The 14,226-nt window shown below is 44.2% G+C and overlaps 1 protein-coding gene across 5 annotated transcripts in view; it reads right to left on the bottom strand.

Moving 5' to 3' along the window:
• Positions 1-14,226, bottom strand: part of SCHIP1 (schwannomin interacting protein 1) — a 411,898-nt gene that overhangs the window by 101,825 nt on the left and 295,847 nt on the right. Inside the window, exons 1-2 of one of the 5 annotated variants that reach the window (XM_058187949.1) lie at positions 5,138-5,340; positions 4,144-4,833 (exon numbers count right to left, since the gene is read on the bottom strand). In XM_058187949.1, coding sequence (XP_058043932.1) covers positions 4,144-4,827 — 684 coding nt within the window. In that variant the 5' untranslated portion in view covers positions 4,828-4,833; positions 5,138-5,340. Of the gene's footprint in view, positions 1-4,143; positions 5,035-5,137; positions 5,341-14,226 lie in introns of those variants that run through there. The other 4 variants (XM_058187947.1, XM_058187952.1, XM_058187950.1 and 1 more) reach the window with 4 other exon arrangements.

Below are 14,226 nucleotides of genomic sequence, written 5' to 3'. Positions count from 1 at the left end.
CAACACCCTCCTCCCCACTTTCAATTCCCATGAATGATGGAGAAAGAAAGAAATGCTCATAAAAAGATATTGTGATGATACACAAGCCACTATCTAGCTTCATATATCACATTAAGCCGTAGGTAGTTTTATAGTTTTGGCTTAGTATGTTCTGGGATCCAGCAATGTAGTTTGAATACCTTTCCTTATGTATCTTTTCTTTTATGGACACTGAGAGCATATGCACCAAGACAAATTCCCTGTGTGTGCAATCACCCTTGATCAATAAAAAATTCTATTCTATTCTATTCTATTCTATTCTATTCTATTCTATTCTGTTCTGTTCTGTTCTATTCTATTCTATTCTATTCTATTCTATTCTATTCTATTCTATTCTATTCTATTCTATTCTATTCTATTCTTAGCACAATGAGTTAAGTCAGTTCTGAGTTTCTTTAGCATTGACATTATTAAAGAACCAAAATAAACAAATAAATAAGTTATTTCAGACGAAGTGTGAAATAGAGGCTAATCATTTAAGTACAGTGAGTAATGGCAGTACAATTCATTAGTCTTTTATTGATGCTATCGGGTGGGAATACCAATAAGAAATATAAAAATCAAGCAATAAGTCAACATAATGGAGCTTGACAAGCAACCAAAAGGTACGGATAATAAACAGGAAGAACCAAATCTTATTTGGACTGTCATAAAGTATTTAGCTGAAGAACAATTGGAAGTTACATATCAACAACATTGGTAATGGTTTCATCAGCATCTGTTTTAAACTGAGTTATTTCTGAGCATATTTATGGAAGTTTATTTTATACTGGCATCACTGGACCCTCCAAAGTTTCCAGAAAAAAATATATAGTTGAAATAGTCTAGATAAACTGAAAACTCCTTACTGCTCCTTGAAAGGAGTACACTAGGATGCTAATGTTATCAGATTTATATACTACATTTCATTCCGAAAGTCAAATGATGTATTTTGGCCAATGTATCGTAAGTGAAATACTCTAGGTTAAACATCAGAGTGGTGGTGAATACACTACATATAGATACACTATATCTGTCAGATATAGCTTTAGTTTCACAGCAAGATAGAATTAATGAAGATGAGGATATTTGGCCCAACTGTTTAGCAATATTCTCAGGTTGCCCACTCCTGACTTAGAACAACGGTCATGTGAACTTAGGCTAGCAATTAATCCTCAGTAGATACCACTGTGAATAACATAGTCTGCTCTGATGGGAATTGGCATTCGGCAAAATCTGGGAGCCTACTGCCTATTTTCCATCTTGACTCAATGTTTGGCATTCATTATTTGGAAATACATTAACACAAAAATTTGATTTGACTAAATCAGAAGTGTCAAACTCATGGGGCCTGTGAGCCGGATGCATCATGTGCTGGCCACACCCACCTGTTTTAGCAAAGGTAGAAAAGGTTGCAATACATCACATGACAATGTGTCATCACGAGTTTGACACCCCTGGACTAAATAAAGGTAATTCTCAACTTATGACCCTAAATGAGCCTGGAATTACAGCTGTAAGTAGTGAAGTTTGTTAAGAGTGGAGCAGTGGCCTAGAGGTGAAGACGAACACCTCCCACTTGGAAGATTGAGAATTCAATCTTAGACAGCGAAAGATGTTTCTCTATCAGGGCGCAAAGAGAAAATTTCTGCATAGGAAGAGCATCTGGCCAGTAAATGCTCAACTCCCATAAATTGTCCAGGATTGCAAAAAGAAAAAAAAGTAGGTTAAGAGATCACATGACCGACTCAATTTGACTTTTTTTTTTGCAAATGCTGCAGTGATTAATCGAACACCACAGTCATTAATTGAATGCCACAGTCATTCAGTGAACCCATTCTCCACTTTGCATGTGGTTTTTAGGGTCCAGAAAGAAAAATGGTTTTCAAAGAAGAAACATTAATAGGAAACTAGACAATCCATGATCTGTTGAGTCATTGTTTCAGAGATTTTTCCTTACTTAAACTGATAATACGAATGACTATGTGCAGGGGAAAAAAGCAGCAAGAGAGCTAGTTCCAACTTCCTGCCAGCTTCCCCATTTCCTTTGCTTGTGGGAAGCTGGCAGAAATCATTGTAAATGGCAGTCATGTGTCTGCAGTTGATTGTGGCAATATGGTGACTCTGCAGAGGCCACAACTTTTCCAATATCGCTGGTCTGAAGTTCCTTGAAATTTCAATAATACGGGTAACTGGTTTTCGGTGGCATTCTTTAAGTTAGCCCATTTGAGGTATCTTGATTCAAAAACTGTTATCCTATGATGCACCATTTCATCTAATTTAGGGTTACAGACAAATAGACAGGAGAGTTTTAGTAGTATATTGATCCATTAAAGTCACATGAGAAGACCATCAGCAAGTTGTAAACTTCTAAAAAAACCTTGGGAAATCATTTAAACTTGAAAGTAAAATATACTCTTCAAGTCAAATTACCACATTTTATTTTATTAAGAGTGTTTGTAATTCATTGTGCAGCTCCACTGCATCGTTTAAATAAACATTTAAGTAAGTTTCAGAGTGCCATATTTTGGAAAATATACTTATGTTTATAAAAATGAAAATACATTAATGCTTGTTGACAGGCAAGGCAGATTGACTGAGATATAATTTAACTAGAGGGTTAGGAAACATGAATTGGGCATCTTCTCACAAGTCATTACCAAACACCTGCTAAGCTGAAAGATCTGCAAAAGTGGGGGGGGGGGACCAACACAGATATCTGTCCCAGCAAGAAACAAAGCTGGACATTTCAGCTGTCTCTCTTAATTTCTTATCTACAGGCAAAATACTCCTTCTGAAATCACACATTGTCTCGAAAATTACAGCATATTTAAAATGCAGTGTCATCAGCATCTCTGTTGAATCTAACATTATTGAAGTTACAAATGCTGAGATAATAGCACTTTATTATTGGACTTGGCATCTGATCTATTTTTACAGAGAAATTTTTAGATAATAATAAAAAAAACTTGAAAGAAAGCTTTATCTCTTTAAAATGTAGTGAAGATCCCGTCTTCCATTTCTATTCAGTATTTATAGATAATGTGTTCTGGATGCAAATGGAAAAGGGCAATTAAAAGAGACTGATATTGCATCACCAGCTCTGTCCATCAGAGAAGACACCATATAAAATCCCCTTCCCTTTGCCCTTCTCTTGCTGGAAGCAGCAATGCCAATTATGCTGAAAAAATGAAGTTACTTATCATGCCCTAAAGTCAAAGAGTGTTACAGCCAATCTCTAAGAGCTGAAGGCCCTAGATTTTCAAGTCACATCCCAAGGCAAAAGTGATGCAACGTTAGCAGCGCTATTAACTAGATTAAACAAGGCATTTTTTTTGCAGAACAAAGCACATGTTAAAAAAATAGACATTCTAAACTACCCAAGTCTGCAAGTTCTTCTGTACCTTTAGAAAGGAAGGGCAGAGAAACACGCATTAGATAGCACAATCCCTTTCACTAGGGCAAATTCACAATGAGACAGGCACCAGCTGGCTAAGAATCCTGCTTACATTTCCCCCTCCTTCGCCTCCCCCTCTTAAGGCCACCCACATGTCTGGCTTTTCTGAATGCAGCCAGGTGTTCTTCTGATAAGGAACAGGAAGTAGTTCAGGATCACCCTCCAAGCCCTATCTTCCCTTCCCCGCCAGAAAAGGTCACCCACCAAAGCCCCTAATCCTTAAGGCCACGGCAGGCCAATCAAGCAAGTCCTTCTCTCTTGCAGAACAAAAGGGACAAGGGATAACACTTGTCTTTTTCCTTTCTCAATCTGAATCCAAGGGAGCCATTCTCCCACTCTACAGAACACACCAATGCACACGAGGTCGGTTTTCTTGCAAGCCCACACACCAGGACATATTTGGAGGGAGAAAAGGAAGCAACCAGCCATCCCAATCTAAGTAATCACAGCTGCCCTTTGGAAATTACCTTCTATGGGAAAAAACATAATCATCCAATGCCCTCCCTCGCATGGGAAATGACTCACTCTCCGGTCTCCTTAAGTAGCAGCAATTCCACTAACATTAACACTTTAATTCTCATCTCTGTTACTCTGAACGTGTAAAAAAAAAAAAAAGGAGCCAAAAAAAAAAAAAAAAAGCAAGGAAGAAAGGAAAGAGACCAACTTACAGAGGTGTAGTTGCTCTTCTGGCTCCGGAGCTCCTGTTCTTGGAACTGCAAGCCCGCCAGGTGTTTCTCCAGTGCTTCCCAGTCCATAGTGGGTAGCGGAGGCTCCTGCTCTTTCAAGGCATCCCCTCCTAATGAGTTCTCCACGGGGCTGAAGGAAATCAAAGGACCTCTCGGCTGAGCTCTCTGGAGGCAGGGGGCTTTGCTGTAGCCCCCACCCCCTTTGTGTCCAGTCCGGTGGCTGGACGGCACCATGTTGGCATTGTGCCTAAGGTCCAGCAGGTGACGACGGGGCTGGAGAGGATGAGGAGGAGGGATAGTGCTGGGAGCTGGGGGGGGCATAGTGGCAGTGGGGAGGGTGAGGCAGGTACTCCTCACCTCCACCAGCTCTTGGGTTAAACTCCTCCTGGTAGGGGTGGTTTTGGCATGGCAGCGGACATAGTCCCCATCCTCCTTCCACACATCAATCACTTTCCTCTCGGTGGACTCCTGGAAGTCCTCCTCCTCCTCCTCCCCCTCTCCTCCTCCTTCTTCCTCCTTCTCTTCCTCTTCCTCCGAGTCCTCCAAAACAGCCAAATCCAGGCTGGTCGGCGACGGGGAAGATTTGCATTCCGAGCAAGGAGTCACTTTGCTGGAACTGGACTCGGAGCTGGAGCGGCTGCTGCAGGGGTCGCTCCCTAGATCCATGCCATCCTGGAGAAGGAAAACGAGAGCGAGACTAAGAGCGTGATAGATAGATAGATAGATAGGGAGGTGGGGTGGGGAGCGGGATGGAGAGACACAAGAGCAAGACAGACTTCTTTTTGTGCTCGGCGGCAGCTGCTTCCCCCGCTCCAGAAGTAACCAGCCCCACCAGGCACCCGGCGCTCCAGATGCTGCCGGGAGTCTTAATGGAAGGAGGGGAGGGAAGGGGAGGAGGAAGGAGGGGAGTGCAGGAAAGGGGGGCGCGCCCCCCCGTCACTTCCCAAAGTTTCCTGCAAAGCCCTCACATACACACCCAGGCGCGAGGACACTTTTCCAGGCAGGAGACGGGAAGAAAATCTCCCCCTCACGAGAGAAAGGGAGGGATGGATGAATGGATGGCTTTGCTCGCCCCCACCCCTCCCCACCTAGACACTCATCGGGCACAGCCGCCCAGATGCTTCTGATAACATCGCCCGGTGTTTTGATGGGGGTGGTGGAGACAGTTAGCAACGGTGAGGGTGGAAGCGGGGAGACACACAAACGCCCCCAAGCAGTTTCCCGCAACCGGCACCGGAAACTTCCCGGCTCCTTCGCGTCCAGTTGCGAAGAAGAAGATAAAAAAAAAAAGCTACGCCGGTAGCACTGGAAAGAAAAGGAAGCGGGCGGAGAAGGGAGGGAGGGAGGAGAGTGGGAGAGCCGGAGAGCCCGTCCCCACGTAAACGGCGTAAAAAGAGGGGGGGAAAAGTCAATGAGAAAACATCGCCCCCTGCGGTATCGCCCGAGAGAGAGAGAGAGAGAGAGAGAGCCCTGACGGGAGAAACTGCACGCTTAAGGCAGAGGCAGGGAAGCTAGGGGGGTGCGTCGGGGTTGGCGGGTCGGTTTAATTGCTCTCCTCCTTCTTCCTCCTTCTCTTCCTCTTCCTCCGAGTCCTCCAAAACAGCCAAATCCAGGCTGGTCGGCGACGGGGAAGATTTGCATTCCGAGCAAGGAGTCACTTTGCTGGAACTGGACTCGGAGCTGGAGCGGCTGCTGCAGGGGTCGCTCCCTAGATCCATGCCATCCTGGAGAAGGAAAACGAGAGCGAGACTAAGAGCGTTATAGATAGATAGATAGATAGGGAGGTGGGGTGGGGAGCGGGATGGAGAGACACAAGAGCAAGACAGACTTCTTTTTGTGCTCGGCGGCAGCTGCTTCCCCCGCTCCAGAAGTAACCAGCCCCACCAGGCACCCGGCGCTCCAGATGCTGCCGGGAGTCTTAATGGAAGGAGGGGAGGGAAGGGGAGGAGGAAGGAGGGGAGTGCAGGAAAGGGGGGCGCGCCCCCCCCGTCACTTCCCAAAGTTTCCTGCAAAGCCCTCACATACACACCCAGGCGCGAGGACACTTTTCCAGGCAGGAGACGGGAAAAAAATCTCCCCCTCACGAGAGAAAGGGATGGATGGATGGATGGATGGCTTTGCTCGCCCCCACCCCTCCCCACCTAGACACTCATCGGGCACAGCCGCCCAGATGCTTCTGATAACATCGCCCGGTGTTTTGATGGGGGTGGTGGGGACAGTTGGCAACGGTGAGGGTGGAAGCGGGGAGACACACAAACGCCCCCAAGCAGTTTCCCGCAACCGGCACCGGAAACTTCCCGGCTCCTTCGCGTCCAGTTGCGAAGAAGAAGAAGATAAAAAAAAAAAAGCTACGCCGGTAGCACTGGAAAGAAAAGGAAGCGGGCGGAGAAGGGAGGGAGGGAGGAGAGTGGGAGAGCCGGAGAGCCCGTCCCCACGTAAACGGCGTAAAAAGAGGGGGGAAAAAGTCAATGAGAAAACATCGCCCCCTGCGGTATCGCCCGAGAGAGAGAGAGAGAGCCCTGACGGGAGAAACTGCACGCTTAAGGCAGAGGCAGGGAAGCGAGGGGGGTGCGTCGGGGTTGGCGGGTCGGTTTAATTGCTCTCCCTCCCTTCCTCCCTGCAAATTCCAGAAGGCCGCGCATTGTCGCCCGCTGGGCCCCACCCTTGTCTCAAGCGCCGGCATGTGTAGACACACAGCAACGAGTTGGGTTATGTGTCTAGGGAGGGACGGAGGGTAGGCAGTTGCCTAGTCTGCAGGATGAAATAACGATTGAGGAAGCCTTCTTCCTCCCCCCCCCCACTTTTTTTTCTTTCTCTTTGTATCCTAGGTCAATGTCCTTTTCCCTGTGGTTTTTTTACTGTCCTGAAAATCAAGAGTCCAGGAAAGAGCAAGTGACTGTGGCAAAGAAACAAACCAACCCTGAACAAAGCTTGGGGTTATATTTCAACTGGTTTTGTTGGAACACCTGGATTGAAAAATGAAAAGAAAAAAAAGTTAAATATCCATCTGAGCATTCCAACAGAAAAACTCTGCTTTGATTCGCTTCCCTTCATGGGCTTCCCCTGGCCAAATGTCCAGCTATGACTTTAAAAAAAAAAAAAAGTCCTTGAAAACTTTGGAGTCAAAGAAAGGCAGCCTCTGAACATACTCAGAGTGCTTTCTTCTGGCCACTGAGCCGCTGCCAAGCTGAAGCAGGGTAGATTTTTTTATTACTTTGGTTTGGAGGTTGACATGGTTAAAGAAGACCTAGATCAGAGGTCTTCAAACTTGGCAGCTTTAAGACATGTGGACTTCAATTCCCAGAATTCTCCAGCTGGAGAATTCCGGGAGTTGAAGTCCACAAGTCTTAAAGCTGCCAAGTTTGAAGACTTCTGACCTAGATGAAGAGTGTGATAACAAGGAAATCCTGTTGTGCATTTATTTTCACCTTCCTTTCAAACACAGGAAAACTCTGAAAGTGGGCAAGTGGGAACTTTTCGGCTTTTGGAGAGCAACTCCAAAAAAAGGGGCTTTAATTAAATTGTTTCTCTTTTCCTTGCTCCATACATAGAAGAAAACAAATGGCAATCTTTGAGTCCCTTCCATATAGTGACAGATGCTTCTTACAGATGGTCTTTATTTTGAACTCAGAAGAGCAAGTTTTTCCCCTGATTCTCACTAATATGGTTAATATTAGCATTTAAAGCATTTCAGCTGTATACAGAAGAGAGTCTAGCTATGGGTGGAAATCCATGATACTGTATGTTTAAACTAACTTCTTGGCACTCGGTATAAGGTTGGGAGACCTGGCTCCTTGCCCAGACTTCTGGCAAAGGTGAATAAAGATTTGTTTCTTCTTCATTCCTGTCCAGCTTTTTTGGTCTTTGCTATCTTTTATTCTTTTAATGTCAAAATTTGTGTATTTAATGTATTTACTTGCCAGCTGCCCAAAGTCCTTGAGAGTTGGATGGCAAACAAAATTTAACAATGACAAAAACATCCCTACTTATGAAAAAAATAAGAAATGAAGTCAAATGATATGACTTAGGCTAGTGGTAGTGTCTGAAATAGATAGGGTCTCCTGCTTGAGTAGCGGGTTGGACTAGAACAGGGGTCGCCAACCTTTCTAGTTGGACTAGAACGGGTCGCCAACCAGGGACCACTAAATTCATAATTTTAAATTCCGCGAACCACTAATATGATCTGCCTAATGACCGGCTTGGTGGGTGTGGCTAGGTGATCATGTGACTGGGTGGGTGTACCCAACTTGATGTCACTCACATTGAGGGGCACCTCACAAGCATCTACTCGCCCGTCCCTCCCAGCCATTCTTCGCCTGCTTGCCCAGGCTCCTTAGGGCCCTAATAGGAAGCAGTTGTTGGAGCTAAGCAGCCACCATGACAAAGAGTTGGCAAAACAGCTGGCTCAGTTCAAATTGGATCTGACCGAGAAGGAGGCTCAGCAGAAGCACCTTATTTTTTTTTTATTGAAAAAGTTTTTTTAAAAAACAAAGACATTTCCTTTTCCCCCTCCTCCCAGAAAACCCCTTCTCCCTCCCCCGGCTTCCCGGTCAATCACAAGGTATTGTTATACATAAACCAAACATAGAATAAAATTTTCCCTTCCAATCCAATTAACCTCATCCAAAGCTTTTCATCTTCCAACCTCCTCCCCATTAGATAAAATAACTTTCTAATTATTCAAAGGCAATCTGATATTTCTTAATCTGATATCTGTTTTGTAGAAAAGAAAAAAAACCAGACTGAGATGGTCAGCCAGTTCCAGGCCATGATGCAGTCCCACTGGAACAAGGCCCTCCGGCTCTTTGCTACCAGCGGCGCTTCCCCCTAGCTTTCGCCCAAAGCCCCGCACCAGGAGGCTGAAGGAGACTCCAAGTCACAATTTCTGTCCTCTCCAACCCACACAAAAAGATGGGGAGGGAGGACTCTGCAGTAACACAAGTATTTATTGCATGTATCTGTCCAGGTGCCTTAGTTTGAGGATCCCTGATTTAGTGCAATTTAAAAAATGCAAATAATTTTTCTGCGGACCATCAAAATCTTCTCGCGGACCATCAATGGTCCACGGACCACCAGTTGGTGACTGCTGGACCAGAAGATCTCCAACCCCTTACTCAAGCAGGAAACCTGATACCAAGTAGATCATTTGACTTTATTGTAATTTATTCCCTTCCAACTCTGTTATTTTGTTATCTATAGCAGGATGTCAAACGTCACGGCAGCATCCCATGTGTTCTGTCCTCCCTCGTCTCCGTCCGAATGATAGCTTAATTAGCCGTCACTATCAGCTCTGGCAGCAGAATAGCCAGCATCTGCCAAGAGCTTCTGTTATCTTCCACGACGCTGGTGAGTCACAAACTTCAGCTCTTAATCAGTGGATTTGCCTGTTACAAAGAGACACAGCAGCTCTGGCTGCCTTTTATATCCTGTGGGGTGTGGATCCATGACTCAGCATTTACTAGGCCTGCCCCACCCTTGCTTCTGTTGTTCCCTCCTCTCCTGCCTACAAAACCAAACCTGATTGCCATCAGCTGGGTCTGCAGGCGTGGCCTGGGGGGGAAGAGTCAGGGGATAGAGGCCTCGTTATCTCTTCCACCTGGCCTGTTTCTGGCTCCTGGAGCTGAGCCAGGCAAGCCGGTGCTTCAAGGTAAGTCCTGACGGCCCTTCCCCCTCACTGTCCAAGTCACTTTCTGGCAGCAGGCCCGGCTCGGGGGGCGCAGACACAACACCATGATGTATCGTGACTTTTCCCCCCTTTGTTAAACCAGGCTTGTGCGTGGCCAGCACGTGATGCATCCGGCCTACAGGCCGAGAGTTTGACAGCCCTGTTCTATAGTGTTGCAGAATTCCTTCTGATTTCTACCATTATATCTGCTTAACTCCACTAATTCTGCTTAACTCCATATACGAGTCCTAAGTCCACATATGAGTCAAACTTTGGCACCTTGAATTCGGTTATACCGAAGTCATTCCAGCAGTTTTTCCTATTTGTTGGTCTGCACCTCGCAGAATTCCCCAGCAGTATGGTCATACTGGTTGAGGCTTCTGATTCAATCCATTTGGAGAGCATCAGGATAGGCAAGATAGACTGCTAAACGCAAAGTGGATAGCTGACCTTTCCATCAATTTTAAAATATGAAGAACCTTTCCATAGTTGAACAAGGACTCCTTTTAAGCACGATGATTATGTTTGTGTACCACACTGAACCGTAAATTAGCTAATTACCTGACTATAGGACAAGGAGGTTGGAAACTACCTACTGCTTTCTCCAATCTTAAACTCATGTTGGAGTGGGAGAAACTGTTTACGGTTTCCTTGTAATCAGAATTTTCTCCTCTTCGGGGCTACATGCTGAGGGCAAGGGCTCAAAAGACGCATGGCTAATACAGGTAGTCCTCGACTTAACAACAGTTCATTTCGTGACTGTTCAAAGTTACAACGGCACTGGGAAAAAAAGTGACTTATGACCACTTTTCACAGTTACGACCTTTGCAGCATCCCCATTTTCAACATTCAGATGCTTGCCAACCGGTTCATATTTATGATGGTTGAAGTGTCCCAAGGTCATGTGATCCCCTATTGTGAGAAGCAAAGTCAATAGGGAGGCCAGATTCACTTAACAACCAGGTTAGTAACTTATCAACCGTAGTGATTCACTTAACAACTGTGTCAAGAAAAGTCGTAAAATGGGGCAAAACTCACTTAACAAATGTCTCACATAACAGCAGAAATTTTGGGCTCAGTTTTGGTCATAAGTCAAGGACTGCCTATACCACTGCCTTCCATGTGTTTCTCAGATAAATGTATATTGCACAATCTTGTGCCTGTTTACTCAGAAGTCAGTGCCAATGTGTTCCCTACTTGCTTTTAAAGTATGGTAGTCCATACTTTAAGGGCAGGTAATCCTCAACTTACAACCGTGACCAGAATTTCCATTTCCATTACATTCCAATAGTTGTTAAGTGAGTTACGTCCAATTTTATGATCTTTATTGCAATGGTTATTAAGTGAATCACTGCCATTGTTAAGTGATTCATTTATTATTTATTTTATTTTATTATTCAAACTTTTATACCGCCCTATCTCCCGAAGGACTCAGGGCGGTTTACAGCCTTATAAAACATAAAATATAATATAAATACATGTTAAAACAACATTTAAAAAACTTATTCCATTAGGCCAAAGTTAAAACTATAGTTAAAATACAAAACCCCATTAAAATTAAATTTATAAAAAATCAAACCCTAGGCCAGCCCTGCACGGATAAATAGATGTGTCTTAAGCTCGCGGCGAAAGGTTCGGAGGTCGGGAAGTTGACGTAATCCTGGGGGGAGCTTGTTCCAGAGGGTGGGAGCCCCCACAGAGAAGGCCCTTCCCCTGGGTGTCGCCAGTCGGCACTGCCTGGCGGACGGCACCCTGAGAAGTCCCTCCCTGTGAGAGCGTACGGGTCGGTGGGAGGTAGTCGGTGGCAGCAGGCGGTCCCGTAAGTAACCCGGCCCTATTCATGTGGTTGTTAAGCGTATTGGGTATCTCCTCCCCATTGACTTTGCTTGGGATGGGCAGCTGCTGTAAAGACAGGTAGTCCTTGACTTACAACAGTTTCTTTAGTGACGGTTCAATGTTACAATGGCACTGAAAAAAGTAAACTTATGATTGTTTTTCACACTTATGACCATTGCAACATCCCCATAGTCACGTGGTCAAAATTCAGCTGCTTGGCAAGCGGTTCATGTTTATGACAGTTGTAGTGTCCCGGGGTCACGTGATCCCCTTTTGCGACCTTCTGAGAAGCAAAGTCAAGGGGGAATCCGGATTCACTTAACAACCATGTTGTTAACTTAACAACTGCAATGATTCACTTAACAACTGTGGCATGAAAAGTCATAAAATGGGGCAAACTCACTTAACAGATGTTTCACTTAGCAACATAAATTTTGGACTCAGTTGTGGTCGTAAGTTGAGGACTGCCTCTACATGCCAGTTGCCAGATGCCTGAATTTTGACCATGTGATGATGGGGATGCTTGGATGGCTATAAGTGTGAGGATCAGTTTTAAGTCACTTTTTCAGTGCCATTTTTCATAATTTTGAATGGTCACTAAACAAATGGTTGCAAGATGAGGACCACCCATAAGTGATTCCAAGACTATAATCTATACTGGCTCAAATAATGAGTAACCTTTGCTTTAATTTAAAAAAAACTCTTAGGATACACCAGCCCTCTTTCAGAGGTATCCATCTTTCATTGTTAAGATTTCAATTTTTAAAAGCTAATAAAGATTATTTTGATTTATATAAATCAATTTTTAGTATATACATCCAGAGCTTTAGCCATCCTGCCAGCTTTTTCAAAAATGTCCAACTATGCAATATGCAAAACGCCTGTAAATAAATTAACACTCATAGAAGTAAAATAAATTCTGCAAACAAGTCACAGTTGGGGGAAAAAAATCCAACTTCCTCTGAAATAATAGTAGTAAAGAAAAAAATATATCCCTGAAACATTTCACTCTGAAATTCTAGTTTGCCCCTCCTCTCCTAAAAACACCTGAGGAAATGGATGAGCTCTGCAAGAAACCCAGAAGGTCAACAGATTCAGGCTTCTTATAAATCAAGTGAAGTTGTACCGAAGACCTCTTTGTTGATCGCAAAATAGCTGCATAACTTAGAAGCTGTTCCCAACAAGCAGAAACACTTGTAACATTCTGAAACTATACAACTGAATCCTAATACAATAATCTGAACATAGCTGGTAGGTAAAAAAATTGTGGCTACAAGAAGAGGTAATCATAGTAAGATAGATTTATACACCTAGATCTTCTCTCTAAAAGTAAGCCCCCAGTGATAATAAAATAATAGGTAACTATCACTCTAGTGAGAGGTAACTCTGAGTAATACCTTGAAAGCCAATGTTATGTAGCAGTTAGCAGTTATGTAGTTGTGGATTGAAACTAAGGCAACCTAGGCTTGTCCACCTGTAGCAGAAGTGGGTTTCAGCAGGTTCTGACCAGTTCTGGAGAACTGGTAGCGGAAATTTTGAGTACTTCGGAGAACCGGTAAATACCACTTCTGACTGGCCCCACCCCCATCTATTCTCTGCCTCCCGAGTCCCAGCTGATCAGGAAGAAATAGGGATTTTGTAGTAACCTTCCCCTGGAGTGGGGAGGGAATGGAGATTGTACAGTATCCTTCCCCTGCCATGCCCACCAAGCCACGCCCACCAAGCCATGCCACTCCCACAGAACCGGTAGTAAAAAAATTTGAAATCCACCACTGACCTGCAGCCATGGAATTTCACTGGAGGACTTTAGGATAGTCACTCTTGGCCCAACCTACCTCACAGCACTATTGCTGTTGGAAAACAATAGAAGGGAATGTTATGCATATCCCCCTCACAATAGCTCCTGACTAAAAGGTAGGATAAAAAACACATACATGATTGTCCTACAAACAACATGCACATTCCAGCTTTTATAGGCTTATAGCCAGCACACTGCATGACCCTGACTTCAAAATTGTACTTAGTTTACAATTTACTACTCAAGATAAGCTGGTACCATATTCCATCAGCTGAAGAAGCTTCTTGGAGGAGAAGCAAAATGTCTTCAAAGAAAAACCAGAAAGTCCAGTTGCCTCTTGAAAAAGCACCTTTGGGACAACCATGACCTGGATGACTTAGAAACTCCATAGACATTTATCTTATCACTTCTTCTATTCTCAAATGTCTCAGAAACAGTTTGCAGATTACCTTGATTCTCTGAAATTCACAATGTTTCATTTAGTCATATGCAGTGAATGATCTCGGCTCTTACTATAAAGAGAAGATGAAAAGACATTCCAACTTCCTTTCCCTTTGAAAGATCTGAAACCTTTCACTGAACTTCACATCAGGTTTGGGTTTTTTTTGGTAAATATTCAAAATACTCAATACTGCAGGAATTTAGACAGAATGCTAAAGTGGTTTAGTGTTGTGTGAGGAAGCCGCATGTTCCTTCCCTCCTCTGATATACTCCTGAATGGAAGCTTTTGCTCACATTTCAGCTTATTTGGTCAGTATGCTTACAC

Source organism: Ahaetulla prasina, chromosome 6 (assembly GCF_028640845.1).
Source record: "Ahaetulla prasina isolate Xishuangbanna chromosome 6, ASM2864084v1, whole genome shotgun sequence".
In the NCBI taxonomy this organism is placed as follows: domain Eukaryota; kingdom Metazoa; phylum Chordata; class Lepidosauria; order Squamata; family Colubridae; genus Ahaetulla; species Ahaetulla prasina.
The sequence above is the reverse complement of the archived record's forward strand: the minus strand, read 5'-3'. Positions and strand labels throughout refer to the sequence as shown.